Genomic DNA, 15,691 nt, shown 5'->3' with positions numbered 1-15,691 from the left:
TTACAGATTTAAAGAAACCATGGCTTCTAGCCTAAGCATAATTAAGTGATGACAGAATGAACACCTACATAATGAAAAGGATCACAAAACTTACCAGGTTGGAAGGGGACATCTGAAGATCATCTACTCAAGCCCCTCTGCTCCAAAAAGGATCAACTGCAGTAGGTTGTTCAGGGCTATGTCTGGTTGAGTTTTGATATCTCCCAGAGTGGAGTCTCCACAGCCTCCCCGGGCAATTTGTTCTAGTGTTCAACTATCCTGTCAATAAAATAATTTCTTTGATGTTTAAATGCAGTTTTCTGTATTCAGTTTGTGCTCATTGACTCTTGCCTGTTCTGGATCTATCTGGGCCAGTCTTCTTTATCGTCTCCTTCAGGTACTTATATACATTGAGCAGATGTGCCCAGAGCTTTATCTTCTCTGGGCTTAACAGTCCTGGCTCTCTGTCTCATTGTGTAGTTCACTTCACTTGCTCCAATATTTCCACATCACACCAGTGCTGTGGGGAGGGAAAGCATCACCTCCCTTGACCTGCAGGGAACAATCTCCCTCATGCAGCCCAGGCTGCTGCCAGCCTTCTTTACTTCAGTGGTGTATTGCTGGCTTATGGTCCTTGATCATGCCCAACATGATGTCCACCCAGAGCCCCAGATCTTTTTCTGCAAAGTTGCTTTCCAGTAGAAATTGCCCCAAGCCTGAATTGGTGTATGAGGTTATTCTTTCCCTGGACTGAGCACTTTCCTTTGGACTTCATTAAACTCTTGTTGACCTATTTCTCCAGCCCCTCAAGGTTCATCTGAATGAAATGCAAACATCTTTTGTATCACCCTTCCTGCTTGTTTTAAGTAGTCTGCAAACTTTCAAAAGGTGTTCTCTGTCGCATTACCAGGTCATAAATTGCAATGTTAAACAGTACTGGTCCCTGTAGCTACCTCCTGGATATGCCACTAGTGACTGGCCTACAGATGGAAATCGTTCTTCTTGCTCATCACTACCCTTTGAGCTCAGCCTCTGCTTTTCAGTCCACTTCACAGTCCACTGACCTAATCAGTGTTCTTTTCGAATCTTCCTTTTGCTGGTGGTATTTCAATATTTCAGCTTGTGCTTGTTGCCTCTTTTCTCTTCTGGATCTGTCTGAGTCAGTCTTCCTTGCTGCCCCCATCAGTATTTATATATGCTGAGAAGGTTCCATAAGTATTTTTTTTTTTCTGGGCTGGACAGATCTCTCAGCATCTCTTAATATCAGATGCCCTGTAGAAGCCCTTCTTGTTGCTCTGCACACCTCTCACTTGGATTTGGCTTCAGATGGGCTTTTGCCTTCCTAACCCCATCTCTGCACCTTTGGATACTGTATTTTTCTTCCTTCTAGATCACCTGTCCCTGCTTCTACCCACTGAATACTTCCTTCTTCTGTCTCAGTCCAGTCAGGGACACCTTATTTTCCCCTGCAGGAATTTTGCCACCTTTGACTTATTGCTTGTCAAAATCAAGCATTCTGGAGCTTGGAGGATGTAATCCTTGAAAAATCAATTAGCTGTCCTGGGTTTTCCTTGCCATGACTATATCCTACAGAATTCTTCCAAGCTGATTCCTGAACAGGCTGAGGCTCATTGTTAGAAGTCTGCTTTCTGCTTTCTTCCCTCCTCTCAAGATCACAAACCCCCTATCTCATGGTCACTGCAGGGAAGGCTGTCTGTGGCCTGTGCATGCCCAACTGGAGCATGGTCTTTACAGAGAAGTTACAAATAGAGCCATAAAAAAAGTCTGTTTGAACTAAAGCTTACTAAAAGTCAATAAAAACAATAGGGGTCCATGTTTCATATTCATATCCGGTCATAAATTGCATCTCTGTGGAGATTTTATTTACTTCTACTTATGCAGAGATTTCATTAATTTTAGATTATATATTTTAATTGATGTAATCCATTGTGCCAGACACTGGTGAAAATAATACTGGTTTTGACAAAGGGTTGTTTCATTTTTTAAATGTCTGATAGATACTGTGAACTCTCTCATTATGGTAGCACAAATGCAATTCACAAGTCTTTTCTGTCACAAATTGTTTTGACACTGAAGAGGGGAATTTATGCCTTATACGAGAGAAGAATCTTTCTTTCACTTTACATACTTGTTTGTCCCTTAATAGTCAGTTATTTCACTGACCACTAATGTAAGATGTACAGACAGTTTTTTTCATTACATGACAACTAACATGTTTTGGGGGAAAAAGTCCTGGAGCTTTTCAACTGTGTTGGATTTAAGTTCTGTTGTTACTGTGACCAATTAAAACGAAAAGAATATTGAAGATCTTCTTTCAGGCTATTAATGTTCTGTGTTCCACACGGTATTTTTTAACTAATTTGAATCAAGTTTCTTCAAGTATGTTTAGGTTTATTCTTTGTTAAGGTAATGGTATTGTAGCCTTTTCCTTTCTGACGGTGTTGGTGCTGCTTGAAGAAATGTGCATTTCAGTAGGCAACTTTTCTTTAATGGAAGAAAGAACAGGTAGAAGGGTACTGTCTTCTGTGTCTATGCCTCATACGACCTGAAAAGTGAAAAGTAGTTTCAATCTTTTTTTCTTTTCCTTAACATTTTTTGTTTAAATAACAGACTACTTACAAGCATTAGAAACACAATTAACACAGATCATTTAATGGGATGAAAGAGTGTGTGGTAGGTGCTCTGCAACACATTAGATGATATTCTGTGGCACTATGTCATGCAGTTCAGTGTTGATGTGTGGTTCTTTTACCCTGTCATATCTCTGGTGAGCATATCAAAAGAAAATGTGAGATACGAAAAACTAGATTTCTGTAGACATAGTTGCTGAATGTTTTTCTATTTGGTTGTTTCTTGAGTAAAATTATGAAGACAACACCCTCAGGCTTCACTTCACCTTTGAGATCTTACAGTCAACAGATTGAGGAGCATGGATGAAAATACGGCCAAACCATGTTTGTTCTATCAGACAGTGTATTCAAAAAGATTCAGTGGTGTTTTACTGATCATATCTCGAGTAATAAACATGATTTAATAGGTGTTAATATATGGAAGTAAGTACTGTGAAACACTTTGAGAGTTGTACTTGGTAAGCTAAGAGAATTTATCAAAAATGATTCTATGATTTCTATGATTTCTGCAAGAGTAGATCCACATGAACTTTCTGTTGCTTGTGGAAAAGATTCTATCTTACTACAGACTTGGAACTCAGGATCTGCATGGCAAATTTCATTTCTTTTCAGTTGATGTCATTGCTTGTTATTCTGCACAGCTAATTCTTTTCACTCTTGCCCCTAAGCAGACCAGTTTGGCCTTTGTGTCTTGTATTGTAAAAGATAACGGGAATACACAGACTTAATTAACAATAAATTCTTCTAAAGGCAATGAAGGTCTATCCAGTAATCTCCACTGCAGCATTTTTGGTAGGAAGCGGTCTGTATGTATTAACTAATTTTAAATTTTCTTGCATCTTCTAGAATATTTGGTTAACTTTCAGAATATGGATGCTAATGTAGAGTGTCTTTTAAATCAGGTTCTTGACACACAGTGTATTAGCATTGTTTCTGCTATTTTTGGAGGTGACAAAGTTTTGTATGAGCATTTAAATTTTCTGAGCTAGGTTTTTGTGCTGCTAAAATAACTAAGAACAGAAGTGAAACTTCTCAATTAAAACCTGACTTTATTTAGTTAAATGGAAACATCTTTTTAAGTCAGTTTCTCATGCTACTTCCTTCTTACAAAGGTTTGTCTGAATTCAGCTAATGGCTCTATACTACTGGTGATACTCAGATAAAGCACCAGGAATTAAATAAGATGTTCCTATATTACAAAATCTGAGCTCAGTAAGATGTCTTATCTAGCACTGCTGATGCTACATTTTGATACTTGGCATCATCTAATTTGTGTCTTTATAACTGTGAGGAGCTTGAGGCAACTGTTTAATGTATTCCAAAGTGAGTTCAGTATATATAAGCATCTTCATGATATCTTCTCTTGCTTCAAAAATCCTTTTGAAACAATGCATCAATGAATTAGATGTAGGATCTGCTTTAGATCATTCTTAAGAAGAGATGTAGAACTGTTTTGGAAGATCAGGTTTCAGTGTTTATTTCAAATATTTTAGCACTCAAATTTACTTATGAAAGTGACAAAATGATTTGAAGTACCCTGGAAATACAGATGAAGTTCTTGTACCACCTATTTTCTAAACCGCTTTTCTCTAAACAGATTAAAACATTGGGCAGTTTCCACCCAAAAGGTAATAGGTGGGATTCATCCAAGAATACTCAAAGATCTGGCTGATGCCATTGTGAGGCTTCTCTCAATAATTTTTGAATGATCTTGGGAATCTGGAGAGGCCCCAGCTGGAAGCTGGCCAACCTTGTACCAGTTTTTAAGAAAGGCAAGAAATATGACCCTGGAAACTACAGGCCTCTCAGTTTTACTTCAGTGGCTGGTAAAATTATGAAGAAGAGTATTCTGGAAGATACTGAAACACTTTTACAGACAATGCAGTCAGTGGTCACAGCCAGCACGGATTCATGAGTGGAAAGTGTTGCTTGTCAAAGCTGTTGTCCTTACATGAAGGGTAACCCTTTTGCAGTTGATGAAGGGAAGTGAGTTGATGTAATCATATGGATTTAAAATTCCCTTCCTCAAGAGTTCCATGTAATATGGCGCATATAATAGTACATATAATATGGTAGTTGCCTATAATAGTGCATATAATATGGTAGAAAAGACATGGACTGACAAATAGAAAAGAAGCTACTACTGTGGTAGAGGAAAAATATATAAATTATGGGTGTTGTTTGTAACAACTGCCAAACAAAATGCTTGAATGTCATGCGGTTTCTGCCAGCCTGTCACCTCTCTATGCTATTGACAACATCCGCTACAGGAAGGTGAGATGGCCAGGGGATGCTTCTGGTCAGATGGGTCAGCCCGGTGCTCTCAAGGGTTTCTGTAGGGTTGTTGGACTTGGTTTTGATGTGGACTATGCAGCTTTCTCCATCCGTCATCTTGTAGAAGTTCACTGGGACAGAGGCTGTTCCCAATACACAACAGGTGTATTTGCCTCCTCTTCTGAGGGGTAAAATAGATCATCAGGCTGGACCTGAGCTGTTCCTGCCATTGGCCTTGGTGATGGAGGACGATCGTGGCTCCACTGAGTTCATTTAGGTTTTATCCCATCGTGTCTGTTAGCTTGTTGTGGGAATAGTGGGAAGGTCCTTGACAGCTTTTGCTCTTTATGCTCTCATGAAATGTCAGTACAGTAGTATTTATATTTAACCTGATTTAGGGTTTGTATGATACCACTAATGAGCATAACAAATCTTATTAGTATGGCAGAAATAGAATTTTCCCATCGTTACATTGTTTGTGTTCCTGAACAGAAGAGGTGTGTGATATTAAAAGGTATGTGAGAGTAATACAAATGCACATTATTGGCTTATGACAACCTTTGTATTCAACTTAAAATTTTGATTACACTGTTAAAATAATATTTACTTTCCCAGTAGGTTCTGAATTGATCTTTAGTAATGTTGTTTATTGAAAATATTTGCAGAATGTTACAGGCCTATTTCTGTGCTAAGCAGATTTTGTTGATGCACAAGGGTGATGTTTTTCTGATGGTATTAAAATTCTCAATTTAGCAGCCAGAAACCTAGGAAGTGAATTTGAAGTGCTGGTGCATTTGTTTCAGAAGAAACCAATTAGTAAAAATATTGTATCCCACCCTGAGAGTGCTGCTGGCTATTTGACACTAGCCTTTCTCTCCGGGGTAGTTTAGTTGTCCAAAATGTTTAGATGATTATATGAACTGGTAGAGGACTACTGGGTTCAAACAGAAAAAAACTTGGATGCCTTAATTTGCTCCAATCTCAATCTTTACCACAGCATCCCACAGCCTAGCAGAAGGGGAAAAAAGTGTGCCTCTTTTGTCTTTAGAGGCATGCACATGGTGCTTGCAGGGGGTTCTGCATTCATGCTAGAATGCCTTGTCCTGGGGCTGCCTCGTATTTCTGGAGAAGCAGTAGCATCTCTTGGATTTGAGTTATTTCTCTGTTTCCACAAAACATACCATGGAATAGAAATCCCAGGAGAATTACGCTATTCAGGAAATAATAGTATTGGAACCTCATATCTGCTTAACTCAATATAAACAACTCATATTCTGAATTCCATAGATGACTGCATGTGTTTAGGAATCTAAAGAAGCTAAATTTAAGTACCCAGAACATGCTCGGTATGTGTTTTTTGCAGTCTTAAGGAAAAGTGATGTTTACTTTGAGAGGTTTTGACTGAATAACTGCATCAATTAATTACTGTGATTAATGCAGTAATTGGTGTTGTTGATCTTGCAGGCTTTATGTAAAACTTTTTAGTAAACTAGACAATGCTAAAAAAACCCTTGAAATAGTTCTTCTTAGAGGGGAAGGGTAACACATCTCATCTGCTACAATTGTTTTGCCTATCCATTTCCCTTATGATGTTCTAAAATCTCATCACATGAATATTGTTCTTTTTGGCAACAAGAGTTGGGCAGTGAATTAAAATGAGAGGATTTATCCAATTTATGTTTTCTGAGAAATGTAATTTCGTGTCTACTTTTTACAATGTTAGTGACTCAGAATTTTATTTCTGCATTCCAGTGAAGTCAGTAAAAATACACTAATACAAAAGAACAAAAATTATCTTTATTATATTTCTAATTATATATTAAAGTAGTGTGATTATGTCAGTTCTTAATCTGTTTTGTTCTTTACAATGAATTGGGATTAGTTTCAGTAGAATATCTGAATCTTACTTCTTAGGAATTTCAGCTAAGTTGCTATAATTTAAAAATGTCTGTTCAGCAAGAAGGATGTGAAAGAATACTAATTTAATAAATCTGTTCTAAATATGTGTAGGGAAATTGGTGGGGATGCAAAAGATAAGAACAAGTAGAACTAATTGCCAGCTAACCTTTATTCCCTACTCCTTCAGAAAGTTTCTTGCCAAAGAAGAGATGACTGTAGGATCACCTCCCTCCTACTAGGCGTGGCAAAATGTCCTAGAATAACAAATATCAGAGTTTGTGCTATAAAGATTCCACTTTTATCTCGGGTTTCTATATTTAGCTACAAACCATTCTTTGCCATGTAAACAGTCTTTGCAGGAAAAGAGAACATCAAATAAGACTTATGAAAAATACTTTCCTCAAACTTGTTTGTACATGCTACATAGATAATCCTGTATTAATTTGAATTACATAAAGTCAGCTCAGATTTGGAATTTTTATTCTCTCGTTAAATAGTGTTTTCAACGGAAATTATCATTTAGTCCTGAGTTTATAGGATGCAAATTATATTACAGTAATTAATTTTACCTGACTGTGTGACAAAGACCCTGACGTATGTGCCAGCATAGCAACACATGTGCTGAGTCTTTTGTTTATGCCTTGGCAGAAGTGTCCTCTCCCTCCCAAAAATAGAAATTACAGCTGTGCTTTAGCTGCATCTGCTACAGCTACCAGTTAAACCGTGTGCTTTTATACTCTTTGGTAAACTTTTCTGCAAAGTTTCTAGTTAGAATTTTTAAATAAAAAGTCTGTTTATTTCAAACAATGGTTTTATTTATTAATTTGCTCCTTTTTACTTCAGAAAATCTACCAGTGAGTCCAGTGGAGAAGACTGCCTGAAGGCTTTGCAGTTTGTTATGTACAACCTTACTCTAGCTGCAGTGCAGAGCTGCATCTCTGCAGGAGATCTAAGGGGGAGACTTTGCAAGGTATCAGAAATTGGCAAAAGCTTCTGCCGTGTGGAGAAGGGTGATCACCACAGAGACACAGCCTGTGTGGCTGGAGAAAATTGTTGTGGTAATTTGTTCAACTGTCCAGTAATTAAAACCATTTTCTGTCAGTTACTCTGCTGCTTGCCCTCGTGCTTTCGCATGGCACTGGTGTTAATCTCTTGCAAGACTGTGCAGCCTTACTGTGAGAGACACGTACCTTCCTTTTTTTGGTAACTTTGGCTACTAGACTTGATGTAGAAGTTTCCAAACCTTTTAAAATAACTTATATATTCCTAGGTTCTGTAGCAGGCAGTTTCTAAAGGATCTAAATTCAGGTTCCTGAAAAACATCGGTTGTGTTGCTGTTGTACTTCTAGCCATTGGTGAAGATGAAGGAAAATGGTGATCTTGTAGCTGCCTCCAAGTATTTGAGGAGCAGTTACAAAGTTGATGGAGACGAAATCACCTTAGTACTACCAGGTATTATAATAGGGATGCAAAATGCAGCTTGGGTTGTTGGGCTTAGGAGTACGGAAGAAAATTCCCTCTGGAGGATGGGGTACTGCAGCATGAGAGCAGGTTGTTTAAAGGCTGTGAAACCCCTTTCCAGGAATGATTTTCTAGACTTAGCTAGCCAAAGCAACACCTGAATTGATGACTTGATGCTGGATACTTTCCCACTTAAATTTCAACATCATACAGGGCACCTCCAGAGGTTTTTATTGACAGTCCTGTGTGTTAACTCTGGAGTGGATCAGCCAGACTCCAGCCATGTGTTCACTCAGTTCAGCCTATTGCTCAGGGGCCTCCCATGGGAAGGAGTGGGCTGAGCATGGTCATTCTCCTTCTAAGCCATGTATTCCCAGATGCTCCTATATTAGGCCTGACTTATAGAGGCTTACAGTATTTCCAGTGGAAAATAAGTTCATTTCACTATTTTTAAAAATTTCTAGTGGGCTGGTCTGACTTTCCCTTGGTTGCTACTGCCTGAGTGGTAACAGGAATTTATGGGTAAGGCAATATTGGGCTTTTAGTTTCAGAAAGGCCACCTGTGGAATGCAATTACATGTGGACAGGGGTGAATAACTACCATTCTTAAATACAATTTGCTTTGTCTCTTGGTTGCTGGCAATTTATATTTTGAGCAAAATATCCTTTACTTGCTTAGAAAACTGCAAACACTGAAGAATTCATTTACCAAACCACTAACATGTATTCCTAAAGAGCAGAGAGGTAAAGAGAAGGCATCAGGAAGAGACTCATGGTTTTTTTATGGTTGAGTGTGTATGGGCAGGGCAGTCAAGTTATGGCTTCTGTTTACATCAACAAAATCCTGGAACTAGAATAGAAAACAATGAAAAAGTAAATCTAATTGGGTGAAAAAAAGGTCTTTAATAGGAAATTGGTTTTGGGGCATAGCAAGTTCTAAATAGTCTTGAAATCTCAAGAAACCATCTGTATGTGCTTTTATTGGATCCATATCTACTGGTGTGCAGTACTTTATTCTAATGTTGGGCAGGGGAACTGAGAGCAGGAAGGTCTCCTGTGCTACTGCAGAGGGTTGTGAGGTCATTTGATCATCTGGAGGAATACATTTCTAATAGTGAAAACATTTGCTTCTTAAAACAATGTACCTTTTTTCAGACATTCTGCCATTTCTTATCCAAATTCACAGACTGTGCACCCTCTCAGAGCCCACTTTTGACTTACCTATGTAATGGTGTATAGCACTGACTGCTGAGCAATAACTCCTCTGAATAACAGATAAATATAGAAATGCTTGAGGCATTCAGTAAAATACATTTCATTTTATGCTGAAAGAAAAAACTTAATCTTTGGCAACTTGCATGGTTCTAACAGATAAAATTAAATTATATGAAAACCTGCTGTATTAAGAGCAGCCTTTAAAAATTAATTTCTCGAACAGTATTTTCATGTGGAAATATGATTCATTTAGCACCTGTTTATGTGTGTGATTGCTGATCTAGTAATTGATTGCTTGAATTGTAAGTTTATAAACATACATATATTTTAGTTTCACAAGTATATTAGCTGGCTCTCTTGAATATTAAAAAAAATATTCAGACATATGGAACTAGATTTTTTGTTACTTTGCTTTTCTTTGCAGAGAAAACATAACTGCTTTAAAAGGGAAATGTGCATATTTAAATGATTGAGAACAATAATCTCTTAAAGAGATGATTTTCCTTTCCTTACAGACCTACCTCTCAGAGAATTAATGAGATTTTGGCAGATTTTCTCAATGTAGAACTAGGTTTCTGATGAATCCCTTACTCCTAGTTCAAATGAGTACTCTTTTTTTTTTTTTTTTTTTTTAATAAAATGGTACACTGGTCCTTTAATCAAATGACTAAAAAAATATGAGGGCCAAAATCCATACAGCAAACACTATTTATATTCAGCAGAGACAGTGCAGAGAAATTAAGTTCTGGATACTTCTGGATTTAAAGGAATACGTGGGTGTCCATCTTCACTTGAAATTTGCCATTGTACTTGTCAACTTCTGGTTACAAAATATGTATTTTGTAATTTTTCCCACATAAGTGGTTGAAAGCAAAAAAAGGTATTCTTATATTACTTTATTTCAAATAAATAGTAGAGATGTTCATCTCCCATTACTGATTTCTTTTTTCCAGGAGTCTTGCCTGTTGTCAGACCTTTCCAATAGGATTTTGGAATGAATTAGTGTTATTAGTAAGGAAATGTGATGTCCTATCTCTTTGGCAAGAAATGTTTTATCACATTTGATGTGGCTGATTTACTCACAGATACCTGGCTAAAAGGTGAATTAGTTCAGAAGACACAGGTGGTAAAGAGGGTGTAGAAAGAGAACCTTGATTACAGAAGTATTCCCACTTTAAGCGGTAAAACCAAAAAGTGAACCTGATGTGCAAATCCGGTTGTTACTGGGGATTCAAGTTAGAAGTAGTTGCTGAAAGTGCTCTGGGGTTTGTGTTGCAGGCAGAATAGCTGCCAAGTTTTGAACATTGGCTGAAAAAAATAGATCTGTACCCAGTGGCCAGGGGGTTGGTGTGCATCCAGCTAAGTAACAGCTATCTAACAGAGCTCCAGTGTTAAAAGTGGGTAGGATGGATTTTGGCCCAGCAGAACTGCTGAAAATCTGTGGTGTCATTTTCTGTGTTTGCACTGCCTGCACACCAGCTATTTGCAGTCCCACAGCTGCTGGTTCCAAACCAGGAGCCCTGTTCAGGTAGCAGGCTCACACCTATATCACAAGAAATATTTTCATTGTCTGTCATTGACTACAGGCTTGTCTTACCCTACTTAGCTTCCTGACAAGGCTTGTCAGGCATACTTTGCACTTTTTTTAGGCTTACCTGGGGCTCTGTTACAGCTTCTTCAACTGTAATAGCAGTTGCATAGTGACCAAGAAATTGTTCCCTTATCTGTTTTTAGTTTAGTATTACAGGATTGTGTACAGAAAAGCCATTTTTTCCCACAGAATCTCATGCACTTCTATGACTGATAGTGTAATAAGTTGCACACTCCATGTAGGATGAGCTATGACCATAGGAGAAAGGTATAGCTCAGAGGACTGGAGGCGTAGAGTGACAGCAAAGGAATTAAGCTGCGAGCACAGAAGATGACACATATATCCCAGAGCTATAAACAGCTTAGAAATGTTCAATTACTGATCACAGAGGGATTGAATTCTTTGGAACAAAGTAAAATTGGTTTTAGGAATTCAAAAAAGAAAAACATCCAAGATATAAAACTATAATAAAGCGTACCATTATACTGAAGTTAAATGGTACGTGGAATTGCAGACCAAGGAAGAAAAAAGGAATTTTTTTCTGCCATCTCTAAGTGCTTAATGATCTCAGTTTTCTTCTGTTTGGGTTGGCTGTAGTTAATTTCTTGCTCTCTGGAAAAGGACAGCAGGAAATTTGGCTGTGCAATGAGACGCTTGAAAAAATTCCAAGCCAGCAGCTCAACCGTGGCTTAACTTCAGCAAAAACTGTGGAGGAATGAGCCTAGACATAAAAAATAACAAGAATCTGAGCATGAGAGTGTAGTTCCTAATTGTTTTATTTGGAACTAGGATGAAAGTGAGTTTTGCTGACCAGTTCCTTTAATTAAGCTAATTTACATCCTGGCCCTATAGAGACTTGCACTGAAATAACTGAAGAGGTTGCAAATTGGGTGATTGGAGAGCTGGTTTGGATTCTTACATTGCCTTTGCCACCAAACAAGGTTTAGTTAAATCTGGAAGTCTTGTTTACCTAAGTGTCCCATTGCAGTGCTTGGAAAGAATGCTTTTAAAATGAGTACGTATTCATGTGACTTTTTCACCATCCTGCATTTGCATAGGACACAACACTACCATGTTCTTTCCAAGTGTTGATTTTGTCTGCCTTGTGTGGTAACATTAAAATACTTAATTAATTTATGAAAGGTATGATTGTAATTTTAGGATGTATTCATAAATTGTAACTTAATTATCTATTAATAAAACCTTACGGAAAGACTTGTTAAAAAAAAAGTTCTCGCAATATTCCATCTAGTCTCTCCTTTTTTTCTCCAGATTCCTTTAGGCACATCTATCAAAGACTGGGAAACAAAATATTCTTAGAAAATGTGAAGGCATTTATGATGAAAGAAACCTGGTGGGAAAATGTTTCAGCTTTTCTTAAGGGTATTTTTTGGGCCAAGTCCTTGTAAAAGTCAGTGTGTTAGAGAAGCCCAAATAATTTGTGCAGCAGTTATGTATTTGCATGGCCGATCGTTTTTAAATTTGCATCATGCATCATAGATCAACTGAGTTAAAAGTAGTGTTGGTTTTGTGTGCTGTTATATGGTCTAAACAGATTTCAAGTTGGATATAGTCATAATCTATTTTTTCTCAAAAATCAAGTGTTGGAGTACTAGAAAATGTTCTGACAAACAATTGCACTTGATATTGTGGAGTCACATTTGTCTTCACTAAATTCACTAAATTATAGATATGTATTCATATATGGCCATGGGTTTATGTAAATCTGGCAGGACTAGCCAGCATGGGCTTAATTTACAAGCATCTTCTGTGTTGCTACCTAAAGATATTAAGAGTAGGACAAGTGTTTGTGATAATTCCTCTTATAAAGCAGGTGAACCTGGACTCAGATAGAAGGACTATGCAGTGACATGATGTGTAACAAGTAGTCAAAGGCATTGAAAGGGTGTGCAGTGGAGACAGTGACAGCTTGTCAGGGCATGGGGGAGAAATGGAAAATATGGCAAGGAGGGAAAGAATTTGAGAAAAAGAGACAAAATGATAATCAGATATTTTAAAAAGTGGGAAAAGCTGTGGGTTTAGAACAGAGGTTATATGTACAGAGGTTATATGCCTTAGTAGCATCCTAGATAGTTGCTTTGCGTGCAATGCAGGCTATGCTTCGAAAATAAATAAGCAGTTTGTGTGAGATTTTTTAAGTTTCATTTTGTAGCATTCTGTAGTTGAAGGATAACATATATGTACTCATGCCTGTGTCCCATGTATCTCCTAACAGCTTCATGGTGTAATGTTGTGATGTTAGTTATTGTAGGATGTTTTATACCTTAAAAGATATACAGGATTTTTTTAACTCGTTTGCAGTTTTGATCATGTCTGAGTATTTTTGCTTGATTTGTGTGTGGTAAGGACTGGAAAAGAGGTACAATCACATAAATTTCAAGTGAAGATGTATCAAGTGGCAATGGTTTGCTTACTGATATCTTGAAAGAGGGATGGAAATCCTTGCAGGCAATTTCTCCATGGTACAATTAGCATTTTTATTATGTCAGATATTGTGGAAAATGTTTGTTATGGAGTATGATACAAGGATCTTCCTTATGGGCATGCTAGTATCATCTGGTGTATTCATTATGAAATTACAGGATTGAGCCAGCTTAGGTATCTGCAGAAACATCTCTTTCTGCTCAATTTTTTTGCTTCATCTTGAGGTTTAATCTCAGCTTCACTCCTAGTGGACTTTATCGTAGCTGTTAGCTCAGTGAGGGAATATAGTATTGCTTCTTGGTAGTACAGATTGAATGCTAGTGTGAGTAAAATTCCTTGTACCATAAGTATTTTAAAGCTACATTTATTATACATGTTGCACACAGTGTGCTTTACAGTAATCAGAAAAGAGTAATGGAGCTGGTATGTTACTCAGAGTTAATGATATCATAAATATGCTTTTAGGAGGATAATACACATAATACGTGGGTCGCACAGTATGCAACCTGTCAATGCAAACTTTGGGGAGAATAAAATGACCATGTGAAATGTTTGTTGTTTCAATGGAGCAAGTGGAAATGCAAACAGTATCCTCCAGGGCTGGAATATTTGCTGAGGAAGGAATGTAATCTGTGCTCTGAATGTTCTCAGAATTCTGAATTTCTGAGAAAAAGAAGAAATACTCAGTCTTCCCTATTACTTAATTGCTACAAGCTGGATTTACTGTGGAGACTTTGTGAATTGTACTACAAATAGGAACAAAAATTATGTAATCATCTTACCTTTAGCTGAAAAACATTACACTGTATGCCATAAGCACAAACTGAAATGATAAAATTTAATTTTAGAGAACGGATGGACAGTTGAAAGGTAGTGAATTCTTATTCATTGGCTCTGTTGCACAGCAGTCCTAAATCAGTAATACACTAGCAAAACCTATCTTTATTAAACAGCTTTGTTATTGACTCTGTTCTTTTTCTGATGTTGTCATGCAGAAGTTCAGAACCCTTTCACATAGAAAGTCATCTTTGACCTGCAGAGATATTTCGTCCACAAAGGGACTATTGTAGAAAATGGAATACCTCAAAAATTTTATATAGCGTACTAATAATGGCTTGAAAAATTATGTTCTTCACTGTGGAGGACACTTCTGAATGTTTGTATTTCTCTTGCATTACTGGTTGGGGTGGGGGTTTTTGTTTGTTTTTTGGGGGTTTTTTTTGGTTGGTTTGGTTGGTTGGTTTTGTTTGGGTTTTTTGGGGGTTTTCTTTTGTTTGGTTGAGTTATTTTTGGGCTTTTTTTTGTTTGGTTGGTTTTGGTTTTTTTTTTTTGTGCTTGCTTGTTTTTTGTTGTTCTTTTTTTTGTTCTTTGTTTGTTTGTTTGTGGTTTTTGGTTTGTTTGGGGATTTTTTGTCCTTCCTCAAAGGAGTCTTTGAAACTGTTTTAGTTTAGTTAGCTTTCATGGAGTTTTATTTGGCATTTCCAGAATAATAATCAATATGAATTCAAATGTTTTCGATGGAACCATTTTCCATACTGAATATTTGGGAGCACAGGGAGTAATTTTTATGATTTCTTCCAAATATTTTACTTTCTTGCTTAAGCTTTGTTGTGTCAATCCAATCAACATTTAATTCTGTCCATCCCACAGCAATGAAACTGGCACTTTTTCCCACTGTCAGAAGGCTTTTGGATGTCATAAGCTTATATTTTTTTGGAAGGAATTAGAAGTATAGTGACTACATGAGCTTTCTCAAGCCTTTGCCTTTGCAAAGTTTTCAACGAGAAGCAGACTTCTTGTCTTTTTTTTGCAGTAATGCCCTAAGATAAAGCCCTAGATGGAACACTTTCCTAAGACTAAAAAGTAATCTGATAAAACAGCCTGGAGAACAGACTGAGGATCAAGATGTGATACATAGGTCTCTGTGTGAGGTAACATAAGCAGTAGATGATATGAATATGTGTACAAGCAGATCTGTTTCTTACAGACTTTAACCTCTGCTGCACAGTTGCCACACATTTGATTGAATGAATCCCGTGAAAATTTTTTGTAGCAGTTGACATAACAATGCTGACAATTGAAGTTAGCTGTGCCTAAATTCAAGTCAGAAAATCATTTGTCTGGATGTCACAAAGAGCATCTCTGCAGTACTGTGGTGATGTTTTCAGGCTCAGCC

General features: G+C 37.3%; 1 protein-coding gene across 1 annotated transcript in view; it reads left to right on the top strand.

Moving 5' to 3' along the window:
• Positions 1-4,832: 4,832 nt before the first annotated feature.
• SNTG2 (syntrophin gamma 2) overlaps positions 4,833-15,691 on the top strand; it is a 193,383-nt gene continuing 182,524 nt past the window's right edge. Inside the window, exons 1-3 of the mRNA XM_042032748.1 lie at positions 4,833-5,092; positions 7,647-7,773; positions 8,153-8,245. Coding sequence (XP_041888682.1) covers positions 4,833-5,092; positions 7,647-7,773; positions 8,153-8,245 — 480 coding nt within the window. The remainder of the gene's footprint in view (positions 5,093-7,646; positions 7,774-8,152; positions 8,246-15,691) is intronic.

The sequence above is a fragment of the Corvus kubaryi genome, unplaced genomic scaffold (genome assembly GCF_017639235.1).
Source record: "Corvus kubaryi isolate FWS band 111438036 unplaced genomic scaffold, C.kubaryi_AGA036_p1.0 37354, whole genome shotgun sequence".
Classification (NCBI taxonomy): Eukaryota; Metazoa; Chordata; class Aves; order Passeriformes; family Corvidae; genus Corvus; species Corvus kubaryi.
Note: the sequence above shows the minus strand (reverse complement) of the source record. Positions and strands in the feature narration are given on the sequence as shown.